Source organism: Castanea sativa, chromosome 4 (assembly GCF_040712315.1).
Source record: "Castanea sativa cultivar Marrone di Chiusa Pesio chromosome 4, ASM4071231v1".
NCBI classification, from domain to species: domain Eukaryota; kingdom Viridiplantae; phylum Streptophyta; class Magnoliopsida; order Fagales; family Fagaceae; genus Castanea; species Castanea sativa.
The window spans coordinates 44185828-44206907 of record NC_134016.1 but is presented as its reverse complement, the minus strand read 5'-3'; the positions used below and the strand labels follow the sequence as shown (position 1 = coordinate 44206907).

The 21080-nt window shown below is 36.2% G+C and overlaps 2 protein-coding genes across 2 annotated transcripts; both read left to right on the top strand.

Annotated features, from left to right (window-relative positions):
• Nucleotides 1-15527: 15527 nt before the first annotated feature.
• On the top strand, nucleotides 15528-16220 carry LOC142632981 (uncharacterized protein At4g02000-like). Its single transcript, XM_075807287.1, has 2 exons — nucleotides 15528-15772; nucleotides 15854-16220. Exons 1-2 carry the CDS (start codon nucleotides 15528-15530, stop codon nucleotides 16218-16220), a joined length of 612 nt encoding a protein of 203 aa, XP_075663402.1.
• A 713-nt stretch (nucleotides 16221-16933) lies between these two features.
• LOC142632980 (uncharacterized) lies at nucleotides 16934-21080 on the top strand. Its single transcript, XM_075807286.1, has 7 exons — nucleotides 16934-17575; nucleotides 17643-17732; nucleotides 17966-18299; nucleotides 19074-19465; nucleotides 20414-20728; nucleotides 20890-20950; nucleotides 21067-21080. Exons 1-7 carry the CDS (start codon nucleotides 16934-16936, stop codon nucleotides 21078-21080), a joined length of 1848 nt encoding a protein of 615 aa, XP_075663401.1.

Below are 21080 nucleotides of genomic sequence, written 5' to 3'. Positions count from 1 at the left end.
AACAATATCTACAATTGATGCATTGATATATAATTATATACATTTTTAAAAGGCAAAAGAAAAAATATCCACGTTTAAAACTTGAAACTATGTGTGATTATCATCAAATTCTATCTCTCTCTCTCTCTCTTTAATTTTTTTTTTTAGTTTTCACATTCAAAAGAAATTCAAGACACATAAATTTCGTAATGCTTGCTAAATCAGATAATTTGAATTCCAAACACACAAAATTGAGATTTTAAAAGTATATTTACAATTCCAGTTAATATATTTTGTGTTTTTTTAATTATTTTCAAAATATGAAACTGAAAATTTGCCATATTTATCAAGTCCACATGTATTAGGCGGCCTTGACCAATTTCTTAAAAAGAAAACTTGCACAAATATACTCTCTTTTAATGGAGGTTGTGTGATAGTCACTGATAGTATAACAATATCTCTTTTAGGTAAAATTATTAGGGTTTTTGTTTTGGGGATTTTCATGGAAACCACCCACAGCTATGTCAAATTTTGATAAAACGCACATTAGAGGAATTGAATAAGAATAATGTTAGAGATACAAAAAATTTTAAAAACTGCTAATGTGGTAAGTAGTTATTGGTAAATGAAAAAATGATGTCAATGGTGGGCTTAAATGAAAACCAATAAGAAGCTAGCTACATTAAGAGTTTGTAAAAATAGTTTGTGGGTGTAGTATTACTCATTAAATAAACTGGCAAGTCTAATGCTCACGCCCTATTGGTTAAAAGCACCATCTCCTTGAAATGGTTTGACACAATTTTCGGCATGAAATGTTGTACATAGTTAATTTTTAAAAAATCATAAATTATCTTAACAACTATTTGAGGAGATGCATTCCTTTAACAAAAGTAATTTTTAAACAACTTTTGTTATGAACTCAATTTATTTCAAAATTTTTTAAATTTGTAAGTGGTAGGCAGTCACTTCAATATTGACCTATTAATAACACCAATTTTATTTTCCACTCATCACAGCCTACAATGTAGGTCAATAAAATGTTTTTTAAAACATTGTATAACTAACCATATTCTATTTTAATAATGGATAATAATTTTCGTTCAGCAAAATTATAAAATAAAATAATATGCATAGACTAGAATAGCATTAATAATAATAAAAAAAATTCCTGTGAGCATATATAGCAAGTCATTTATTAAATATATCATATAAGAATCCTTCTTATTATTAATTATTATGATGTGTGGATCCAACATAATAGTTATGGAACTCATTCCTTGTGGGATGAACGATGGTGAGATTCTATGTCCCTGCCCCTTTAAATTCTGTTCCTGGCTCTCTCTCAGTATCCTTGCTACACTTTAACAATTATTTAAGGAATATAGAAATATGAAATGTGTAATTTTACTATTTAAGTTTCTACCCTTTCACTAAGGGTCTAGATATAGGTATATATCTGGTGAAATTCTTTGTCAATATTTTACTATTAAATAATATTTTATAGGATTAATATTTTGAAAATCATAAAGTCGGATTACACATTCTGTTTGTTGGTAACCAACTAACCATATATGTTAAATTAATATGCATACCAAATTTTGCATTAATCGAATTCTAATTATTCATAGAGACTAAATAGGGGTAAGAAAGTGATCTTCTCATTGATGTCTATGGGAACATATAGGTAATATGAGGGAGCATTATATTCCATCACCATTTCATCTTCCAAATTGAGGAGTGGTTGGGTCCAGCATTCCATTGCTCCAAAATTCGGAGGAAAACTTGTCTCTTTCTTTCTTTGGAATGAATTGGGGAATCTTGTTGTACAAACAATTTTCGTAAAAGATAAATCACATGGTCATGAAATAGTGTAACAAATAATCAATTTGTATTTATTTGTATATATGTGAGTACAATTATCTATATGAATCTTTATAATGAAAGAGTACAATAAACTCTTCTGATTCGATCTCCAAGAAACTTTACGATCTAATGGGGCTATGAAGCTTGATCTTGAATCGTGCTTGATGTCTCCAAGTTGAATGAATAGTTGGGCGTACTTGATTTGATGCGAGCACTGTTGGCTTAATCTCAAGTTGGATTAAAGGGGAATCCTCACTTTGATTTGAAGGAGTAGGAATAAGCTTTGATGAGCAATAGAATTCTTATGAACTTAGAGATGACTCTCTATTTTGACAGTGTTAGTAGGGTTTTCTCTCTAAGTGTCTGTTCCCTTTCTCATGTGAAAAGCCATTATTTATAGGCAACTCAATAGTACATTAGTATTTAATTTGAGAATTTTCTCTCAGCATTTATTGAGAGTTAATCATGAATTTAATTTGATCTTTCATTTAATAAGAACTTTCTATATAGGTTTTTTCTTCTGATGTTGTCATATGACTTTCTTCATTTGATGTTGCCATGTGGCTTGATTTCATTCGCTGATTGTCCATATCATCAATTTGAGATTACTTTGATCACAAATATTTTATCATGAAAAATAGGACAGATATGAATATATCATAAGATTGTGATGTCTAAACTTGTATTTGATTGGCTGCTAGCATAGTGTATGCCTCTTGCTTTTCTTTGAATCTGTTGTTTACACAGGCAGCTAGATTGTGGAGATGTACTTGCCATCTAAGTACTTAGATTGACTACGTGGAGTTTTTTCCAGTAATTATGCACTAGTGTACCAAACACCAAGTCTAAATTTAAATAAAAAAGAATGCCGGTTCCTCATCTTTGCCTGATGGTTTGATTGCATAAAATTCCACTCTTGTTTTTTGGTCATATTGTAAGACAAAAAATTCTTGAGCTGCCAAGGAATAGTTTGACTTCAGTATAGGTGCACCAGCTGTATAGATTGTCACATTCAGAAGGAATGTATTTGTACCTAAGTTGCTAGGTCAAAATTTTTTGCCAGGTTGCTGTAACCCCCACCTTTTAATGTTTTATTTCCATTCAACATTATTATGAATCGATGAAGAGGCCATGGTAAGCATTTACAGTATGTTTGAGAGTTTTATAGGATTAATTTTTTTGAAAATCTTACATTTGGATTACACACTCTCTTTACTGTTAGCTATTCATGTTAAATTAACATGCATGCCAACTTTTGTAATAATAAGATGTTATTTACTAATCAATACTATATAAGGGTAAGAAAGTGATTTCTTCTCATTGATGTGTATGGGAACATATAGGTAATATGAGGGACCAGTATATTCCATCACCATTTCATCTTCCAAATTGAAGAATGGTAGGGTCCAGCATTCCATTGCTCCTAAATGGAGTCTTAAGGTGGGTATACTATTGATGCACTGGCTCTTTTTGCATTTTAGTTTCAAAGTGCTAAGTTGCCTACCTTCTCCTACCCCAACTCTTTTTTGTCTTAATTGCAAGTGTTTTGGTGCCTACCCCACTTTGGTTGCAGATTCTTTCTCACAGTAAAACCAGGTTGCTAAGTGGTAACAGTATAAATTAAGCCAGTTTTTTTTTTGTTCTTGAAGTACGGATTTTTAAAGTTATACTGTTTCTTAGGTACAACTTAGTACCAAAATAAGTTGTACCAAACACACATCACTGTCTAGAGTCTTAATTTTTCATAACAAAGGTGAATTGACTGGCTTCAAGAAGTTATTGTTTTCAGCCTTCCATCATGAGCAGTTTTCCAGCAAAGTTGATGGCCACAATTGTGGCAGTATTGCTTCTCGTGTGTGGTTTTTCAGCAACTTCTGCATCTGTCCCTTATGGTAATTATAATTTTTCTTTGCTATCACATTTAGTATGAATTGGAATTTCCTCATGCAATGCTAGACATTGTGTTGAATTGAAAAGCTTCACAGATTTTATAATTACATGTCAAGTGTCACAATGCTGTCTGACTCACATATGCTTGTCATGTGTATTCGTTTGTCCAATAAATACAATAGTTAATAATTATATTTTTGCAAATAGTGTCTTATTGAAAGGGAGCAAAATAGTATTGAAAAGATTGGGATTCCACTAACTTTTTTTAAAAAAAGTAAAACTTACCTACAATAAGTGAATTATGTTTCCCAATTGAATTGATTCTCAAACAAAATTGTTGACCAATTGAATTCAAAAACTTTTTTTTTGAGAGTCAATTGAACTCAAACACTTGTTGTTTTAAATTTAATTTATATAATTAATATATAATAGCCAAAGAAGTTTGACTTTATTTGGACTCTTCCATATTATGCCACATAAACTTTGGAAGCCTCAAAATTTTTCACATAATTTTTTTCAATTCTTTATTTATTTGACACATAATTTTTTTTTTAAAATTCCTTATTTATTTGACAAAAACTAATCAAATGTCAACCATTCTTCTGAACGTAGCTTGTATTTAGACTCCCATTAGGAATTGTTTTCTTAGAGTGACGTGCAAGTCTTTGGCTTGCTTCCAAAGAATGTTTGTATGCAACGCAAATTCCTTCACAATAAAGGATGAAAATCATATAGGATTAAAAGAACTAGGCTAACTTACTTTCCTAAAAATCATATAGGATTAAAGAGCAGATTGAGTTTGTCCCATACATCTATATAAGAAGTAAGAACCCTCATAGAAAAATTAAACAACATTATAGATGTAGTTTCAACTTTCAATCCATGGGAAACCCGCCGCCGTAGAAATATCAGCGAGACATATAGAAGAAGAAACACACCATGACCAAGTACATGAAGACCATCCAATCTTCACATGCTAAATATGCATAGAGCCCATTCAATTAAACCAGAAATTCAACTACAATAATAACTATATGCACCCTTTTTTATGATGCCAAATACATCGAAACCCAAATTGACAACAAGGTGCCAAACATTGAATGTCCTATATTTATTTATGATGTATGAATTGCATGCTAAAATAAAAATTAATAAATAAAACCTAATATCATCACAACATCATTATTTTATTTATTTGATTTTTAAACCAAATTTTACCACTATATATAAACATGTTTCACTTATATTTTTGTTGTGTACTTCGGTCTACTTCGGCTCATTCTATCCACTTAGGTCCCATTCTCTCCACATTGGTCCGATTTGGTCTAATTCGGTCCATTCTGTCTACTTTAGTTTCATTTGGTCCACATTCGTCCTATTTGGTCCAATTCAGTCAGTTCAGTCCTATTATATCCAATTTAGTCCTATTCGATTCTATTCGGTCCATTTTTCCACTTTGGTTAGATTCAGCCCATTTGGTCTTATCCAGTTCACTTTGGTCCTATTCAGTCCATTTGATTCTATTCGGTCTACATTGGTCCTATTCGATCCACATTGGTTTAATTTGGTCTATTCGGTTCTATTTGGTCCACATTGGTCCTATTTGATCTATTCCTTCCACTTCTGTCTTATTCGGTCCTCCTTGATCCAATTCGGTCCATTTGGTCCTATTGGTGTATTCTGCCCACTATGGTCTTATTCAGTCTACTTTGGTCCAATTTGGTCCTGTTTGGTCCACTCTGTCCACTTTAGTTCTATTTAGTCCATTAGGTCCTATTTGACGAGTTGTGACAAAATTTGTGTAAGTTTATTTGGTCTTAACATTTTTCAACATGTATCATGAATTGTTTTGGCAAGCAGCGTGAATCTATCACATCAACCATATTTGTCTTTGTTATGAACATAGGCTTTCATTTAAGTAGGAATTGTCAAATAGAAATGGAGTACATGGAATTTCAAAGTTTGAAGCTCTAGAATTTAAAGACTTTTTGTTTAAATAGATACTATTACCAATTGGAGGAAATTTTTAATATTTTGGATCAATAATTCATAAATATTGATAGATTGTAGAGGATGTAAATCATATAATAAAAAGAACGGTGGATGAAGTGGAGAAGCACATCAAAATTATTGCGTGACCATAAAATATGGAACAATAGGATTTCAAATGAGGAAATCTATATTTAAAGATAGGGGTAGCCTCCATTGATGAAAAGATGAGGGAGAGTCACTTGAGATAGTTTGATTATATTTAGAGGAGAGCAAGTAATGAACCGGTAAGAAACAGTGAGTTGATCTAGTCCGAAGGAATGGAAAAAGGTAGAGGAATGGCAAAAATAATATTAGTAGAAGTTTCTTTTTTTAGGAAAATTAGTAGAAGAAAATAATTAAGGAAAGAACAGAGTGCATAACTTTAAATAGGGTGGAATGAAGAAAATAATTTTTATGACCAATAATATGCATAAAAGGACCAAGACAGCATTAATAAAAGTTTTTTTTTTCTTTTTCATGTGAGGAAACTCAAGGAAAGTATGAGGATACTTCCCCAATTAATCGGATTTATCCGCTTTGGGGAGCCAGTCCCTCACAGTTTATTGCTCGTCCCCGAGTGCAGGCAGGATTTTCACCTGGACCAAGGGCTAGCCCTTGTAATCTACAGGCTTGATACCAAGTCCCACATCGGTTAGAGTTCCCTCCCACATATGGTTGCTCCAGAAGCTTATAAACCATATGTGGGAGGGAACTCTAACCGATGTGGGACTTGGTGTCAAGCCTGTAGATTACAAGGGCTAGCCCTTGGTCCAGGTGAAAATCCTGCCTGCACTTGGGGACGAGCCGATAAACCGTGAGGGACTGGCTCCCCAAAGCGGATAAATCCGATTAATTGGGGAAGTATCCTCACAGAAAGTATATCATTTTTGTATTTATTTTTTCTAAGAATACAATTTTTTTCATGTGAGAATGCTTCCTTGTTGTTAGAATTGTGTGGTTAAATGATTAAATTCATCATTACCTCCCATTTAAATTTCTAAGTGCTGAACCCCATCTATTAAAAGATAGTTTCGGCCCACACATGAGTGAGAGAAAGTATTAGAAATATATAGTTAATTAAATAATTAAATTTATCAAATTATTAGGATATGATAAATTTAATCATTTAACCACATATTTTTAACACTTGTGAGAGAGGTCATACTCTACCCTGCCCCCTTTAAATTCAGTACATGGCTCTCTCAATTCTCATTGTACCGCTAATAGACTCATAGCGTTCATAACGATTAGTAAAGGTGAACTGATTATTGCCTTCAACAATTTTCAATTTCCCATGATGAGTGGCTTTCCATCAAAGTTGATGGCAGCAGTAGTGCGAATATTCTTTCTTGAAGATGATTTTCCAGCGACTTCTGCATCACTTCCTTGTGGTAATAATAGTTCTTTCATTGTTATCACATCTAATATATATATATATATATAAAAAAAAAAAAAAAGGGTCATATGCTAAAAATCTTTTGATCCTCTATATTTGGCTTTTCAATCTGAATTTGTAGAAGCTATGTTGAATTAATTAATGAGGTTTAATAGTTTTCCAAGTTGCAAATCAAGGTCCTTTTAATCTTGGATTATTTCTAACCCACTATGATCTATCTTTGGCCTAAAAGGTGTTGGGAAGAGTTCATTGCTTGCATCTGCCCGCAAAGATGGTTCAATGAAGATACTTCCAATAGAAGAGGGCAGCACTAAAGGTTTGAACATTAAAAGTAAGAAAATAATTTTCTTTCGGAGTCTACGAGATTTTCAATCGCCGCCACCCGCACACTCAGTACACTCCGGACCAACACCAGGAGAAGGTTCTTAGATGCAGTAATTTAATAACTCGAAAGTTTTGTTGTTTTGAATTTAATTATTTTTAGAAAAAAAAATACTATTATATTATATTGATTGATACAACTATGTATTTGAGTTAAATTGAAGAATTTAATATAAACTACCCATCTTCCATAATATATATCCTTCTGACAGTTGCATGCATGCCCAAAAAGAAATTCATGTTCAAACCGGGCGCCTCGTCAATAGGACCATTTCCATTTCAGCTTTCCTTTTTAATTTTCCTCCGCCTTTGGAAGTGATTGTGTTAAAATATTTATAATCCAATTTCATTTTTGAATCTATGTAAAAACAAGGTTAAGCGACTTCCTCAACTGTGTGCATCATTTGTCAAGGTTTGAAAAGGAATGCCCACTTAAAAATTAATAAGGGTTTTTTTTTTTTCATTTTGTTTGTGTTCATTTACCCCTCTTATATATATATATATATTAACTACCCCACTTTGAAGGCTTCACAACATCATTATTTTATTTATTTGATTTTTAAACCAAAATTTACCATTACAAATGTGTTTCTCTATATTTTTGTTATGTAATTCGGTCCTATTTGGTCTACTTGATCCCTTTTGGTTCTATTCGGTCTATTTTAGTCCCATTTAGTCCATTATATCCACTTTTTTTTTTGGGTGAACTTCAGTCCTATTCGGTTCACTTTGGTCTTATTTGGTCTACTTTGGTTCTAGTTAGTCCATTATGTCTGTTTTGGTTTATTCCGTTCAATTTGGTCCAATTCAGTCATATTTTTTCCATTCTGTCAGCTTCAGTCTTATTCGGTCTAATTCGGTCATATTCAGTCTACTTGGTCCTATTCGGTCTATTCAGTCCACTTTGGTCTTATTCAGTCCTAATTGGTCCACTTCTGCCCATTTGGTACAATTTGGTCCATTTTATTTCATGAAAGAATTTTTTATCCATCTTAATTGTAAAGTTTTACGTACTTAAGTTGCCTACCTTCCTCTTACACCAACTCTTTTTAGTCTTAATTACAAGTGTTTATTGCTAAACATTTCATTCCAAATATGAGAATAAACTTTTCATTCTTTCTACTAAAACTTTCAAACAAGTTGATAGAATATTTTAAAATAATTCTCTTTATTCATTTCTCTCAAGCAAAAGTGTAAACAAAAGGAAAATTGGAACAAAATGATATTTTAGGAGATATAGAGGGACGTCAATGCGTAGGTTTTTAATGTACATTCTCAAAATTGGTTCCATATCCTATTTTAGAGAGATGAATGCTTTTAATCCGATTAAGCCTATGTGAAATTATAGTAAAATACTACAGTTGGTCAGGTACGGGTGGCCTGGGTGGGTGTGGACAGCCCTGCCGACTACCGTTATATATTGGTTGAAGAGTTTTATAGTCAAAGCGGGTCCCTTGTTGACTTGAACCGTTTACCAAAACCTTTTTTTTTTTTTTTTTGCATGTATCAGGAATTGTTTTAGCATGTATCACGTCAACCATATTTTTAACCGTCTTTGTTATGACTTATGAACACAGGCTTTCGTTTAAGTAGAATTTGTCAAACAAAACAGAGTACATGGAATTTCGAAGTTAGAAATTTGGGGAGAGGCTTTAGAATTTAAAGATTTTTGTTTAAATAGGACTAAAATGGAGTATATGAAATGTAAGTTTAGTAAAAATAGAAATAGAGACAAAGAAATAGTAAGATTTGATAGCCAAGAGATACTAAATAGAGGCAACTTTTGATATCTTAAATCAATATTTCATAAAAATTAAGATATTGAAAATGATGTAAATTATAGAATAAAAGAATGATGGATGAAGTAGAGAAGCGCATCAAAAGTATCGTGTAATCATATTCTTCAACATTTCCATAAAGTCTCCAATAAGATGTCCCTCACTTTCCCCCTTAGCTTGTGCTCCTTTTGTCTTTTTTTTTTTGAATTTTCTTGGCCACGCATAGAGTCAGCCTTCTTGAGTGCATGAAGCTTGAAACAATTCGGCATTGTGTGCCCTTGAACGCCACAATGATGACACACATGTTTCACTTGAGGCCCTCTTTGTGTTTTTGGTAATGACTTTTCTTTATCCTTTGGTTTTGCACCAATGGTTCTTTTCAGCAGCAGGGGTCTCAATCTCAGGATTCACTTCCTTGAGTTTCTCAACATTTTTGGCTAATACGAACCTCACTTCTTTCTTGGGTTCCCTGTTACCTCACTTCGTTCTTGGGTTCGCTGTTAGAGCTTCCCTCTCCGGTAAAGCCCAAACCGATCTTATCATGTGGAGATTTTTGTGAGGACAGCACCTCAACCTTGACATTAGCTTGGATAATTTCAAGTTCAAGTAACTTGATCTTAGAATATGCTTCAACCAATTCTTCCTTAAGTCCTTCTACTTCACATTTTGCTTCCTTAAGTTGCACAAGTGTACACCTATGTTCTTCTTTAATCTTCTTTCATCTTTCTCACAGCATGGTTCACAACCTTGGCGTATTTTCTACAATCTTCTAGCAAAGCATCATATGCTTCATGAAGGTTGTTCTCACCTTAATTTTGGCATACCTCTTCATCTTTCGATTCCTCAACTTCCTCACCCTCGGAATGCTCAGCAAGTTCATCAACCAAATTGCTCAAATTATCCTTAAAGTCAACAGAGGTAATTGCCATGAAGGCCCTGTAATTTCCATCACTGTCACACTCTCCTTCCATGTCTGAATTTCAGCTTTCGGAGTCGCTAAGAGTAGTGGCAAACACCTTACCCTCCCCTCTCAAAAAGTTGGGACATTCCTTCTTCAGATGTCTATGACCATTGCATTCATAGCACACAATTCCTTGAGAGGATTGAGAGTCATTCCTATCTTGCTTCTTGAACTCCTTCCTATCACCTTTGGAGGATGAAAACTTTCCTTTGCTGAAAGACTTCCCACTGTTTTTCATCTTCAGAAATTTCTAGAAGTTCTTTGCAAGGAATGCTACCTCCTTCTCCACATCATCTTCTTCGGAGGAGTCATTTATTCTCTTGTTGATGGTTTTGAAAGCAAGTGATTTGCTTAGCTTGTGGGAAGGCAGTCCAAGCTCATATGTTTGGAGAGATCCAATAAGCTCTTGAATCTTGATCTCATCCAAATCTTTCCTCTCTTCTATAGCTGTGACCTTTGCACGAAAGCTCTTCGGTAAGGACCTCAAAATCTTTCTCACCACCTTAGCATCCTCAATCTTCTCTTCGAGATTGAACTTGGAAATCACGATTTCATTGAGCTTCCCATAGAATGAATCAAATGACTCATCGTCACTCATCTTGAGCTCTTCAAATCAGGTGGTAAGCATTTGGAGCTTTGTGTCCTTAACTTTCTTGGTACCTTCATAAGTAGTCTCAAGAATCATCCAAGCTTCCTTGCATGTCTTCACATGTGATATTTTGTGAAATTCATTAGTAGACACACCACAAAAGATAGCATTTATTGCTTTACTATTGGCATTTGCCAAAGCAAGAGCTACCTTGTTCCATTTAGACTTGGCTGTCGTGAGTCTAACATACCCATTCTCAACGGAATCCCATATGCACTCATCTATAGCACAAAGGAATGCCCTCATATAGACTTTCCAAAACGCATAATTGCTCCTATCAAAGAATGGTGGAGCATTGAGCGATTGTGATCGATCCATCATAAAAGGGGTCTAGGATCAAACTTAGGTAATGAAACCACAGCAAGTGCACCCATTCTGATACCAATTGAAAGCTCGAATTTGTGTTAAAAACACAAGAGCTGTTTAGACCCCAAATTAAAAGATTACGGCTCGATTGATTTTACTCTAACTTAAACTAAGTGTGTAAAAGAGTAAATGCGAGCGAACAAACAATAAAGCTACTCTAAGCCATATTCATCATAAATCAGCAATAAAATGAAAGCTAAAAGAGTAGGGAAGAGAAATGCAAACACAAGATAACACACCGATGTGTTATTGAAGAGGAAACCGAAGAACTCAGCAAAAAACCTCTTTGCCGCCCTCCAAGCGGTAAATCGATCCACTAGACAACAAGTTGGGATACACAAATAGCAAGAGACCCTCCAAGCCTAATCTACCCAGTGCACCTAAACCCTCCAAACTCCTACTCCAACAAGGCTTCTCAGAACTGTGTCTTGTCTAGCTTTTCGGATCCCGCAATGCGCCAGATTGTAGCTACCAAAGCTTGGCTTCTTCCAATACTTCCCAGCAGTACCAAAACCTCACTTGACACTCAAATTATGTGTAGTAAGTGTTTGGGCTATCAACCTCTCAAGGATATGGATATGATATGGAGAGGTAGGAATATGAGGAAAACCATAAAGGATTGTGTAGATGATTGTGTAGAGGATTGTTGGTATACAATCTCTAACTCTTAAGTGTGTATGCTAGGTTTTTTCTCTTTAAAATGCACTCCTCACAATATGTGGGTAATATGGGTATATATAGTGTGGGTGAAGACATGGTGGAGTAGATAAGCCAAAATAGTAAAACAGAATGTTTCGCGGGTATTTCGCGGGAAGGTCTTACTTGCGAGATACTCGCGAAAACCAGCTGTCACCAGATTGTCATAACTCTTCGCATTCCAGTTATGTGCTCTTCACGTAGCTTATTTCGCAGGAAGTTTACTCGTGAGATACCCACGGAAACCACTCCTTCTTCAATGCAAGCTTGAGTCTTCACACTCTCTCTCACGCACAACCCATACAATGAAATCCCACATAAAGTATAAGGTAAACGTGATTGAACAAAATTACAATCAAATTTGGCACGGAATTCAAGCCAACACAAAATAGTTGTAAATAACAACTTTACATTACTTTAAAAAAAAAAAAAATACAATTATTCAGTATTTCTAACACTATAAAAACACAAATCCAACTTGAGTTTTTAAGTGTAACACTTAATCCTCTTGTGATATTGTTTAATGTACAAACTGTTAATTATACAACACTTAAACCCTAGGGTTTGTTTTTTACCATAACAAAACCTCCTTGAGGTATTGTTTAATATGAAAATGCAGCTCTTAATATGTGTATATATCATCATACGAGAAACTCTTAATTTATTTTAACTGATGTTAAACAATTTACCCATAAAACAAACACCATTTGATCTGGTATCCAATTGTTATGTTGATAAGTAGTCCCTTAGCAAAATATTGTAAGGTGAAGAATAAGTTGTTTAATCGTATGCAATGGACTTGTACACACTATCTAAGTGTTCCTTGTTACTTACTAGTTGTCATATTGTGGCTGTTTTGCGCTTGCATCTATATCTCTCATGGCAGGTGAATCGAACCTTCATTTTGGGTTTTGGGGAGGGGGACGTATACTCAACAACTGCAGTTTCCTGCCGGCCGTGTGAACCTCTATTCTGTTAAAATCCTCTCGGCCTCTTGGGGCCATGGTGACAGAATTGAGACTCGGCATAGCTCAACTCACACAGTGGTTTTTATTTTGGGGAAAAACCAACCTCTCAACATTAGTGCTAATAATTTTTCTTCGTTTTCACATGAATCCATCAATTTTTTTTTTTTCACACCACTCACCATTAACTACATTAAATAGTTAAGAAAATGAGTGTGAAATTAATTATGGTTCTAGAATTTTTTGTCACGAAAACAAAGTAACATTATTCAAAACTAACAACTAATATTTCTAGACAAACATCTAAATCTAATAGGACTTCTATGTTTTTTCTCAAAAAAAAGAAAAAAAAAAGAAAAAAGAAAAAAAAGAGCCTTCTATGTTGGGTGCACTGCACCACGGGTCCAGCCCACTTGTAATAGACATACTCATTTAATGAGCTTCTTTTTCATGTCTCTTAACTTTTCTTCATCATGTACAAAAGTTAGCGAATGGTGCTACATTCACAATATTTTTACAACAAATTATAGGTGGTTAGTTATTATTAGTTCAAATTTGAATCTAACACTAAGATTACTTTTTTGCCCAAATAATAACAACCAGTAACAACCTGCCACTTATGATTTGTTGTGAAAATGTTATAAAAATATTGTAAAAATGAGTTATTAGGTTCGCTGGCTTTGGATTTATTGGGGTTAGTTGGCTTAGGCGTGTTGGACACGTTGAGGAGAAAAAGAGGCTTAAAAAAAAATCTACATCGTTCATGTTAATTAGGAATAATTTTTCATTTAAAACAAGATAATAGAATTTTAGTAATATTTAATTTTTAAAAAATCATATTTAAATATATAAAAGGCCTTAATTTCAGTTTTTGCCTTAAACTCTCAAATACATTAAACCGCCCTTGGTGTGATTATGCTTTCGCTGTTCTTGCTGAAATTTATTTCAATTTATATAGAATTTTTCCTAACATTCTAATGGGTTACAGTTGTTGCTGCAGCTTATCCCAAGCAATACCATGCCAGCCCGTAACATATGAGACAACGAAACCATGTCGGTAAAATATTATTTTCCACTTATTTTATATTCTTTTGTGCTTCTAAACTTAAAATTTCACCTAAACTTGCTTAGATGAAGGTGTGAGACAAATTCCAACAAATGTACACTTAAACTCAAATTCCATCGAACAATTTTCATCCCAAGTCGCAAAATCTCCACCTTCATCTAAGCAAGTGTTTTCCTGAGCAAGATAATCATTGTTTGCACAGCCAAACTCGTCTCCCCCCATATCAAACTTCCATCGTTGTTTTCAAGTTATTCATTAGGGGTAAAAATAAATAAATACCAGTGGCTGTTCAATATATGCATGGACTCTTTTTTTTTTTTTTTTAGTTGCAACTTACAGGGTGCCAACACTACGTTGATTGCATTGTCAAAGCGTATCCACAAGTAGTAACACTGCCTCCTTGAACAAAAGTCAAACAAAGTGTACCATCAAAGTTAACCTCCAAGTGGGTCGGGAGTTTGACTAATATTGTTTGGGTATGTATTTTTGATAGCTGTGGGTAAAAAAGTGCATAAAAAAGTATGAAGTGTTATTTAAAATGTAAAAATGTGTATTAGAATTTACTTGCCAAACAGGGACTAATACTTTAAACCTGGCCTGCAACTATAAATAAAATAATATGCATAAAAACAGGACAGCTTAGGCATCTCTTCGCCCGTGACTCTACACTGCCCCTTTAAAATCTTGTTTTGGGCTCTCTCAATGTCCTAGATTTCTAGTGTTCATAACAAAGTTGAACTGAGAGGCAAGGAAGTTCTTTTCAGCTTTCCATGATGAGTATTTTTTTAGCAAAGTTGATGGTAGCAGTGGTGACAATATTGCTTCTCGTGAGTGATTTTCCAGCCACTTCTGCCTCATTTCCTAATGGTAATAATAGTTTTTATTGCTATTACTCTTATTGAATGTGAAAACATTGAAAAGGGTCAGTACTTAAAGTCCTTTTATGATTCTCCACACTATGTTGAATTCATGAAGTTATAACATTTTTCTAATTATATATCAAGGTCCTTAGTCTTGTGGTTTTAATTTCTAATTATCTATATATCTTTGTCCTAAAAGGTGGCAGGAAGAGTTTATGTACCTAACAACAGAGATGGCTCAATGAAGACTGCTACAATAGAAGAAGGCAGCTCTCAGGGTCTGAACATTAATAGTAAGAGAATGGTTTCCTTCAGGAGCCTACGGGGATTTCGATCTTTCGCCACCACCCTCACCCTTCAAAAATCCACAAAAATCATTGGCTGTGCCTGCACCTTCCCCACAGATTATTCAATGATGAATATCTATGTTTCTGACCTCGTTGTGTTAAGAGGAAGTTTAATGTTCAAACTTAATTAGTGCCTCATAAAGAAGGCAGTTTGATTTATTTATTTATTTTTTTAGGTGTTAGTTAAAGTAATAACAAGCCATTCTCTCTTGCCTCAACACAACTCTTCTCTCCCTTTCTTTTCAGGTTCTTTCTGGGTCTCAATAGCCCACAACGCTTGGGTAAAACTCTTCATTCAAATGGATCAAGTAATCATCGATGGGTTTCAGCATCTTCAACTCACAAAGGAAGAAGAGGAAGAAATCTCTATATCAGCCGCAGGCAGATCAGACCTCTTGGAAGAGTGTGCGTTGAGCCTCTTTGGGCGACTATTAGCAGATAGGCATCAAAACACACGAGCTCTTAAATCCACACTAAGATCCGCTTGGAAGTTGGGATCAGACTTTAGGATTGTTGATGTGGGAAAAAATGTCTTTCAGTTCAAGTTCAGTTCCAGCTATCAATTGGAGTAGGTAGAGAGAAACAGTCCTTGGAATTTTGACAACAATCTTCTGCTCCTTTGTAGATGGAGAAAAGGTTTGTCAATTGATAATATCTCTTTTACCCACTCTCCGTTTTGGGTTCAAATATGGGGTCTTCCCTTTGAAAGTATGACAGAGGAAGTAGGCAAGGATCTCGGTAGTAAGTTGGGTAAGTATATTGAATCAGACAGGCGCTCTTGGCTAGCGGAACAAGCAAAATTTCTGCGAATACGAGTGGATATACCCATTGATAAGCCTTTGAGAAGAGGTGCAAATATTGTCAACTCGGAAGGAGGTAAATGTTGGGTTACATTCAAATACGAAAGGCTTCCTAATTTCTACTTTATCTGTGGTGTTTTGGGTCATGATGAGAAACATTGCTCTGGGAATCAAGGTAGAACTGAAAATTAGAGGCAATATGGGGACTGGATCCGAGCAAATAGAGGTGTTAAGGGAGGTTTTGAAAAACAAAAAGCTATTAGCAACGGAGGAATGGAGGAAAGAATGGATGAAGAGATTGGTGATCGGCACACTCTGATGTCTGATAATCCGGCGAAGCTAAGAACAGAGCAAAAGAGACACTTAATAGCTATGTCCAATCTCACCAGTCCCAACAACGCCGATCAGGGACAATGCAGCAAATCAATCGGGCTGTCAGCAGAGAACCAGGGACATGATGTTCAGGTACGTCCCTCGAGCCCAACACCCACTACTACGGTGCACCCACGTGCTTCCCACGAGTCTTTAGAGTCAGAGAAGGATGTAGAAGCCAACTCACCCATTGTGGGCTCTAATATACGCCCATCTGAGGCCCAAAAGTCATCCAGCCAGAAAAAGCATATAAGAAACCCCTCTCTTAAAAATGAGCCCACATATACCCACTTAAGCCCAAAGAGAGGGCATTTTAAAAAAGTGGCTAGAGTCCAAGGAAAGAAGCCTCAAAATGCTAATATGCAAGCACAGAGTTTAACTGGGCTTTCGGGTACTAAAAGATTAGCCATGCATGAACGTTCAATAGAGAGTGACAAAAACCCACAGAAGAAGCTACGTACTTCACACCAAAATGAAGCACCAAACAATTTAGAGAGATCGGCGGTGGCTGCTGAGCAGCACCGCCGGCAGCAATGAATTCCCTATGTTGGAATTGCCGGGGAATTGGGAACATCCGGACAGTTTTTGCGCTCCGTGATTATATATGGCGTTGGAATCCCAAAATAGTTTTTCTCTCTGAAACAAAAATTAGGAGTAGACGCATGGAGATAGTAAAATACAGGTTGGGTTTTCCGAATGGATTAATTGTTCCTAGCAGAGGTTGTAGGGGAGGCCTTGCTTTGCTCTGGTCCAGTGACACTAAGTTGGAAATTAAAAGTTTTTCTAACCATCACATTGATGCGGTAATTACTGAGTCAGACAATGGTTTTTTGTGGAGGTTCACTGGGTTTTATGGGCACCCAAAGCCCCATCTCAGGGAAGAATCTTGGAAACTCCTCTCTCTTCTTAATAGTCAATTTAATATTCCTTGGTTTTGTTGTGGTGATTTTAATGAAATTCTTTCTATCAATGAAAAAGCAGGGGGTGTCCTCCGCTCTCAACGCCAAATGGATAGCTTCCGTCAGGTTGTAAATTTGCGTGGCTTCAAGGATTTAGGGTACTGTGACCCTGATTTTACCTGGTGTAATATGCAAGAGGGGTGTGACAGAATTTTTCTGCGTTTGGACAGGGCCTTGGCTACCTCGGATTGGCTTGAGTTTTTTAAGGAGGCGAAGGTGTATCATCTTGTTGACACAACCTTTGATCATTGTATTCTACTCGTTACCAACTCATTTTCCCCAGGCTGCAAAAGGAAGTGCCGTTTCCATTTTGAGGCAATGTGGGTCAAAAGGGAAGATTGTAGGGAAATCATTCAAGAAGCTTGGAATTCTGGTACTTTTGCTGCTACTCCAGAGGGGGTTGCATCAAACCTCTAAAGATGTGAAGCTGCTCTCACTAATTGGAATCAGAATGTGGTGGGCAATATTCAAAAGAAAATTCAGGAGAAAAAAAGGGCTCTTAATTCACTTGCCATTGAAGACAAGGGTACTACAGGGGCTGAAATTAACCAGCTTAGAAGGGAAGTTAATGATCTTTAAGATAGTGAGGAGACCATTTGGAGGCAGCGTAGTAAGGTTCATTGGTATAGGGAAGGGGATCGAAACACTAAATTCTTCCATGCCCATGCTTCTGAGAGAAGGAAAAAGAATACCATATTGGGGTTGTGGAATGATGACGGTGTTTGGTGTGAGAGCAAGGAAAGCATTGTTGCTGCTGCAATTTCTTATTTTGAAGGGATCTATTCCACCTCCTCTCCGTGTGGAATTAATGAGGTCGCTGATGCATTGCCTAGGTGTGTCACTAAAGACATGAATGTTGAGCTCACCAAGGACTTTACAAGAGAGGAAGTCATTGCGGCGCTTCGGCAGCTTCATCCAACTAAAGCACCTGGACCCGATGGTATGTCCGCAATCTTTTTTCATAAGTATTGGGACATTGTAGGGTTAAGTATCACAAATATGGTCTTAAACGTCTTGAACTCAAATATGCCCATAACCGATATAAATAAAACCAATATTGCTCTTATTCTAAAGACCAACCAGCCCTCCAAAATGATTGATTTTCGCCCAATTAGCCTCTGTAACACTACATATAAGATCATATCAAAAGTCCTTACTAATAGGCTCAGACCAATCCTCCCAAGTATTATTACTGAAAATTAAAGAGCATTCATTCCGGATCATCTTATTTCTGATAATGTCCTAGTGGCCTTTGAATTCATGTATTATTTAAATCACAAAGTAGATGGGATGGATAATTATATGTCAATTAAGTTAGACATGAGTAAGGCTTTTGATAGAGTTGAGTGGAATTTTATCAAAGTTGTTATGGAGAAAATGGGCGTTACCAAAAAATGGGTGGACCTGATTATTCTTTGCATCTCTTCTGTCTCTTATTAAGTTATTATCAATGGTGAAGCATGCAGAAACATCACCCCCTCAAGAGGCATTAGGTAGGGAGATCCCCTCTCCCCTTACCTTTTTCTCCTTTGTACTGAAAGCTTTTCAGCGCTTATTCATAAAGCAGCCCGTGAAAATCAGATTAGCGGAATGTCCATTGGTATAGGTTGCCCAATTATCACCCATCTCTTATTCGTTGATGACAGCCTCCTTTTCTACAAAGTGGAGGACTAAGAGTGTCAGAAACTTGTTGATATTCTTAATAGCTATGAAGCGGCTTCGGGGCAAAAGATTTATGTCGACAAGTCTTCTATCTTTTTCAGCCCAAACACCCCTCAGGAGAAAAAGGATAGAATTCTGGATATCCTTGGCCTTATGCAAGTTTCCAGGCATAACAAATATCTCAGGCTGCCTACTATAATTGGAAAATCCAAGGCTCAAGTGTTTGCGGAAGTAAAGGACCGGGTGGCAAAAAAGCTTGCTGGCTGGAAAGGGAAACTTCTTTCAATAGGCGAGAGGGAGATCCTTATCAAGGCGGTAGCCCAAGCAGTGCCCACATATACAATGAGCTGTTTTCAACTCCCTAAATCCTTGAGCAAAGATTTAGAAAATATGATGAGGAATTTTTGGTGGGGGCAAAGAGGCGATGAGAACAAAATTGCTTGGGTAAGTTAGAGGAAGATGTGTAAATCGAAGCTTCATGGTGGGATGAGTTTTAGGAATATTCAAGCTTTCAACCTTGCTATGTTGGCTAAACAAGGTTGGAGAATTCTCAACAATCCAAACTCATTGATGGCTCGGGTTTTTAAAGCTAAGTACTTTCCTTATGATGATGTCCTTAATTCTAAGAAAGGAAGCAACCCCTCTTATACTTGGAGGAGCATTCATAATAGTATTGAGGTTATTAAAAAAGGAACAAGGTGGAGGGTTGGTAATGGGCGAAGAATTCATATATGGGACGATAAATGGCTTCCAACTCCATCGTCTCACAAAGTGATCACCCCTCAATCGGATTTTAATGATTACCCAATGGTTTCCTCTCTTATTGATAATGACACTAGGTGGTGGAAAGTAGATGTGGTCAGATCCATCTTTCTTCCTTTTGAAGCCAGCACAATATTAAAAATTCCCATCAATTATAATCTTCCTAAAGACAGCCTCATGTGGATGGGCAATAAAAGGGGGGTCTTTACTGTTAAAAGTGTTTATCACATTGCCTCAAGCCTTGTGGACTTGATTGAGAAGGCTGAAGGCTCCTCTTTTGATTCTAGAACTTCTCTTTAGAAGCGGATTTGGTGTCTAAAAATCCCTCAAAAGCTTAAAATTTTTTCTTGGAGGTCGTGTGTAAATGGCCTCCCAACCATGTTTAATATAAGCCATGGAGGTATTCACTGTTCTAGTTTCTGCCCAATTTGTGATAAGGCCTTGGAATTCACTGCCTATGCTCTTTTCCTTTATGATCATGCCAAATTGACTTGGGCTCAATGGCATAATTGTCCTGTTGAAGTAACCTCCTTGCCTAGAGATTTTGTGGATGTTGTCTTGGATTTTATTGAGAAAGGCTCCCCTCTTGATTTGGATCTCTTTGTTGCTGTGGCTTGGTCCATCTGGTAGAACCGCAACCAAGCCATACATGAGGACTCGGGTTCTACTCCAAGTCAGGTTTGGGATATGGCGAATAGACTGCTGTGTGAATTTAAAGATGCTTGCTCCCTCCCTGCTTTTTCTCCAGCCCCTTCCCCATCGGTTTGGCAAGCCCCTCCATCGGGTTTTTTCAAAATTAACACCGATGGCGTTGCTTTAGATGGCAGCCCTTCTTACATTGGTGTGGCCATTTGCGATTTTCGGGGTTGTCTCCTTGCAGCATCAAGCAAAATTCTTTCTACCCCTTTCTCTGCTGAGATCACTGAAGTTTCGCGCTACAAGAAGGTGTGCTTCTTGCTTTGGACTTAGGGATCTCCCATGCCATTGTTGAATCCGATGCTCTCTCAATTGTTCAAGCTATTAATGATGGTGAGTTAGGTGGTGATATTGGGCACATTGTGCAAAACATCAAGAACATTTCCTCTTTTTCTTGGTGTTCCTTTCAGCATTTGAAAAGGAGCGGCAACAATGCAGCCCATGAATTTTCAAGGGCAGCTAGACTCACAGGTACCTCACAAGTTTGGAGAGATGTGTGTCCAAGTTTTGTGGAGCATATAATAACTAAAGAGTGTGGAGTGTAGCTGTTTGTCTGTTTCCTCTGTTGTTGTTCCTCTTTGTTGTAGCTCAATTTCAATGA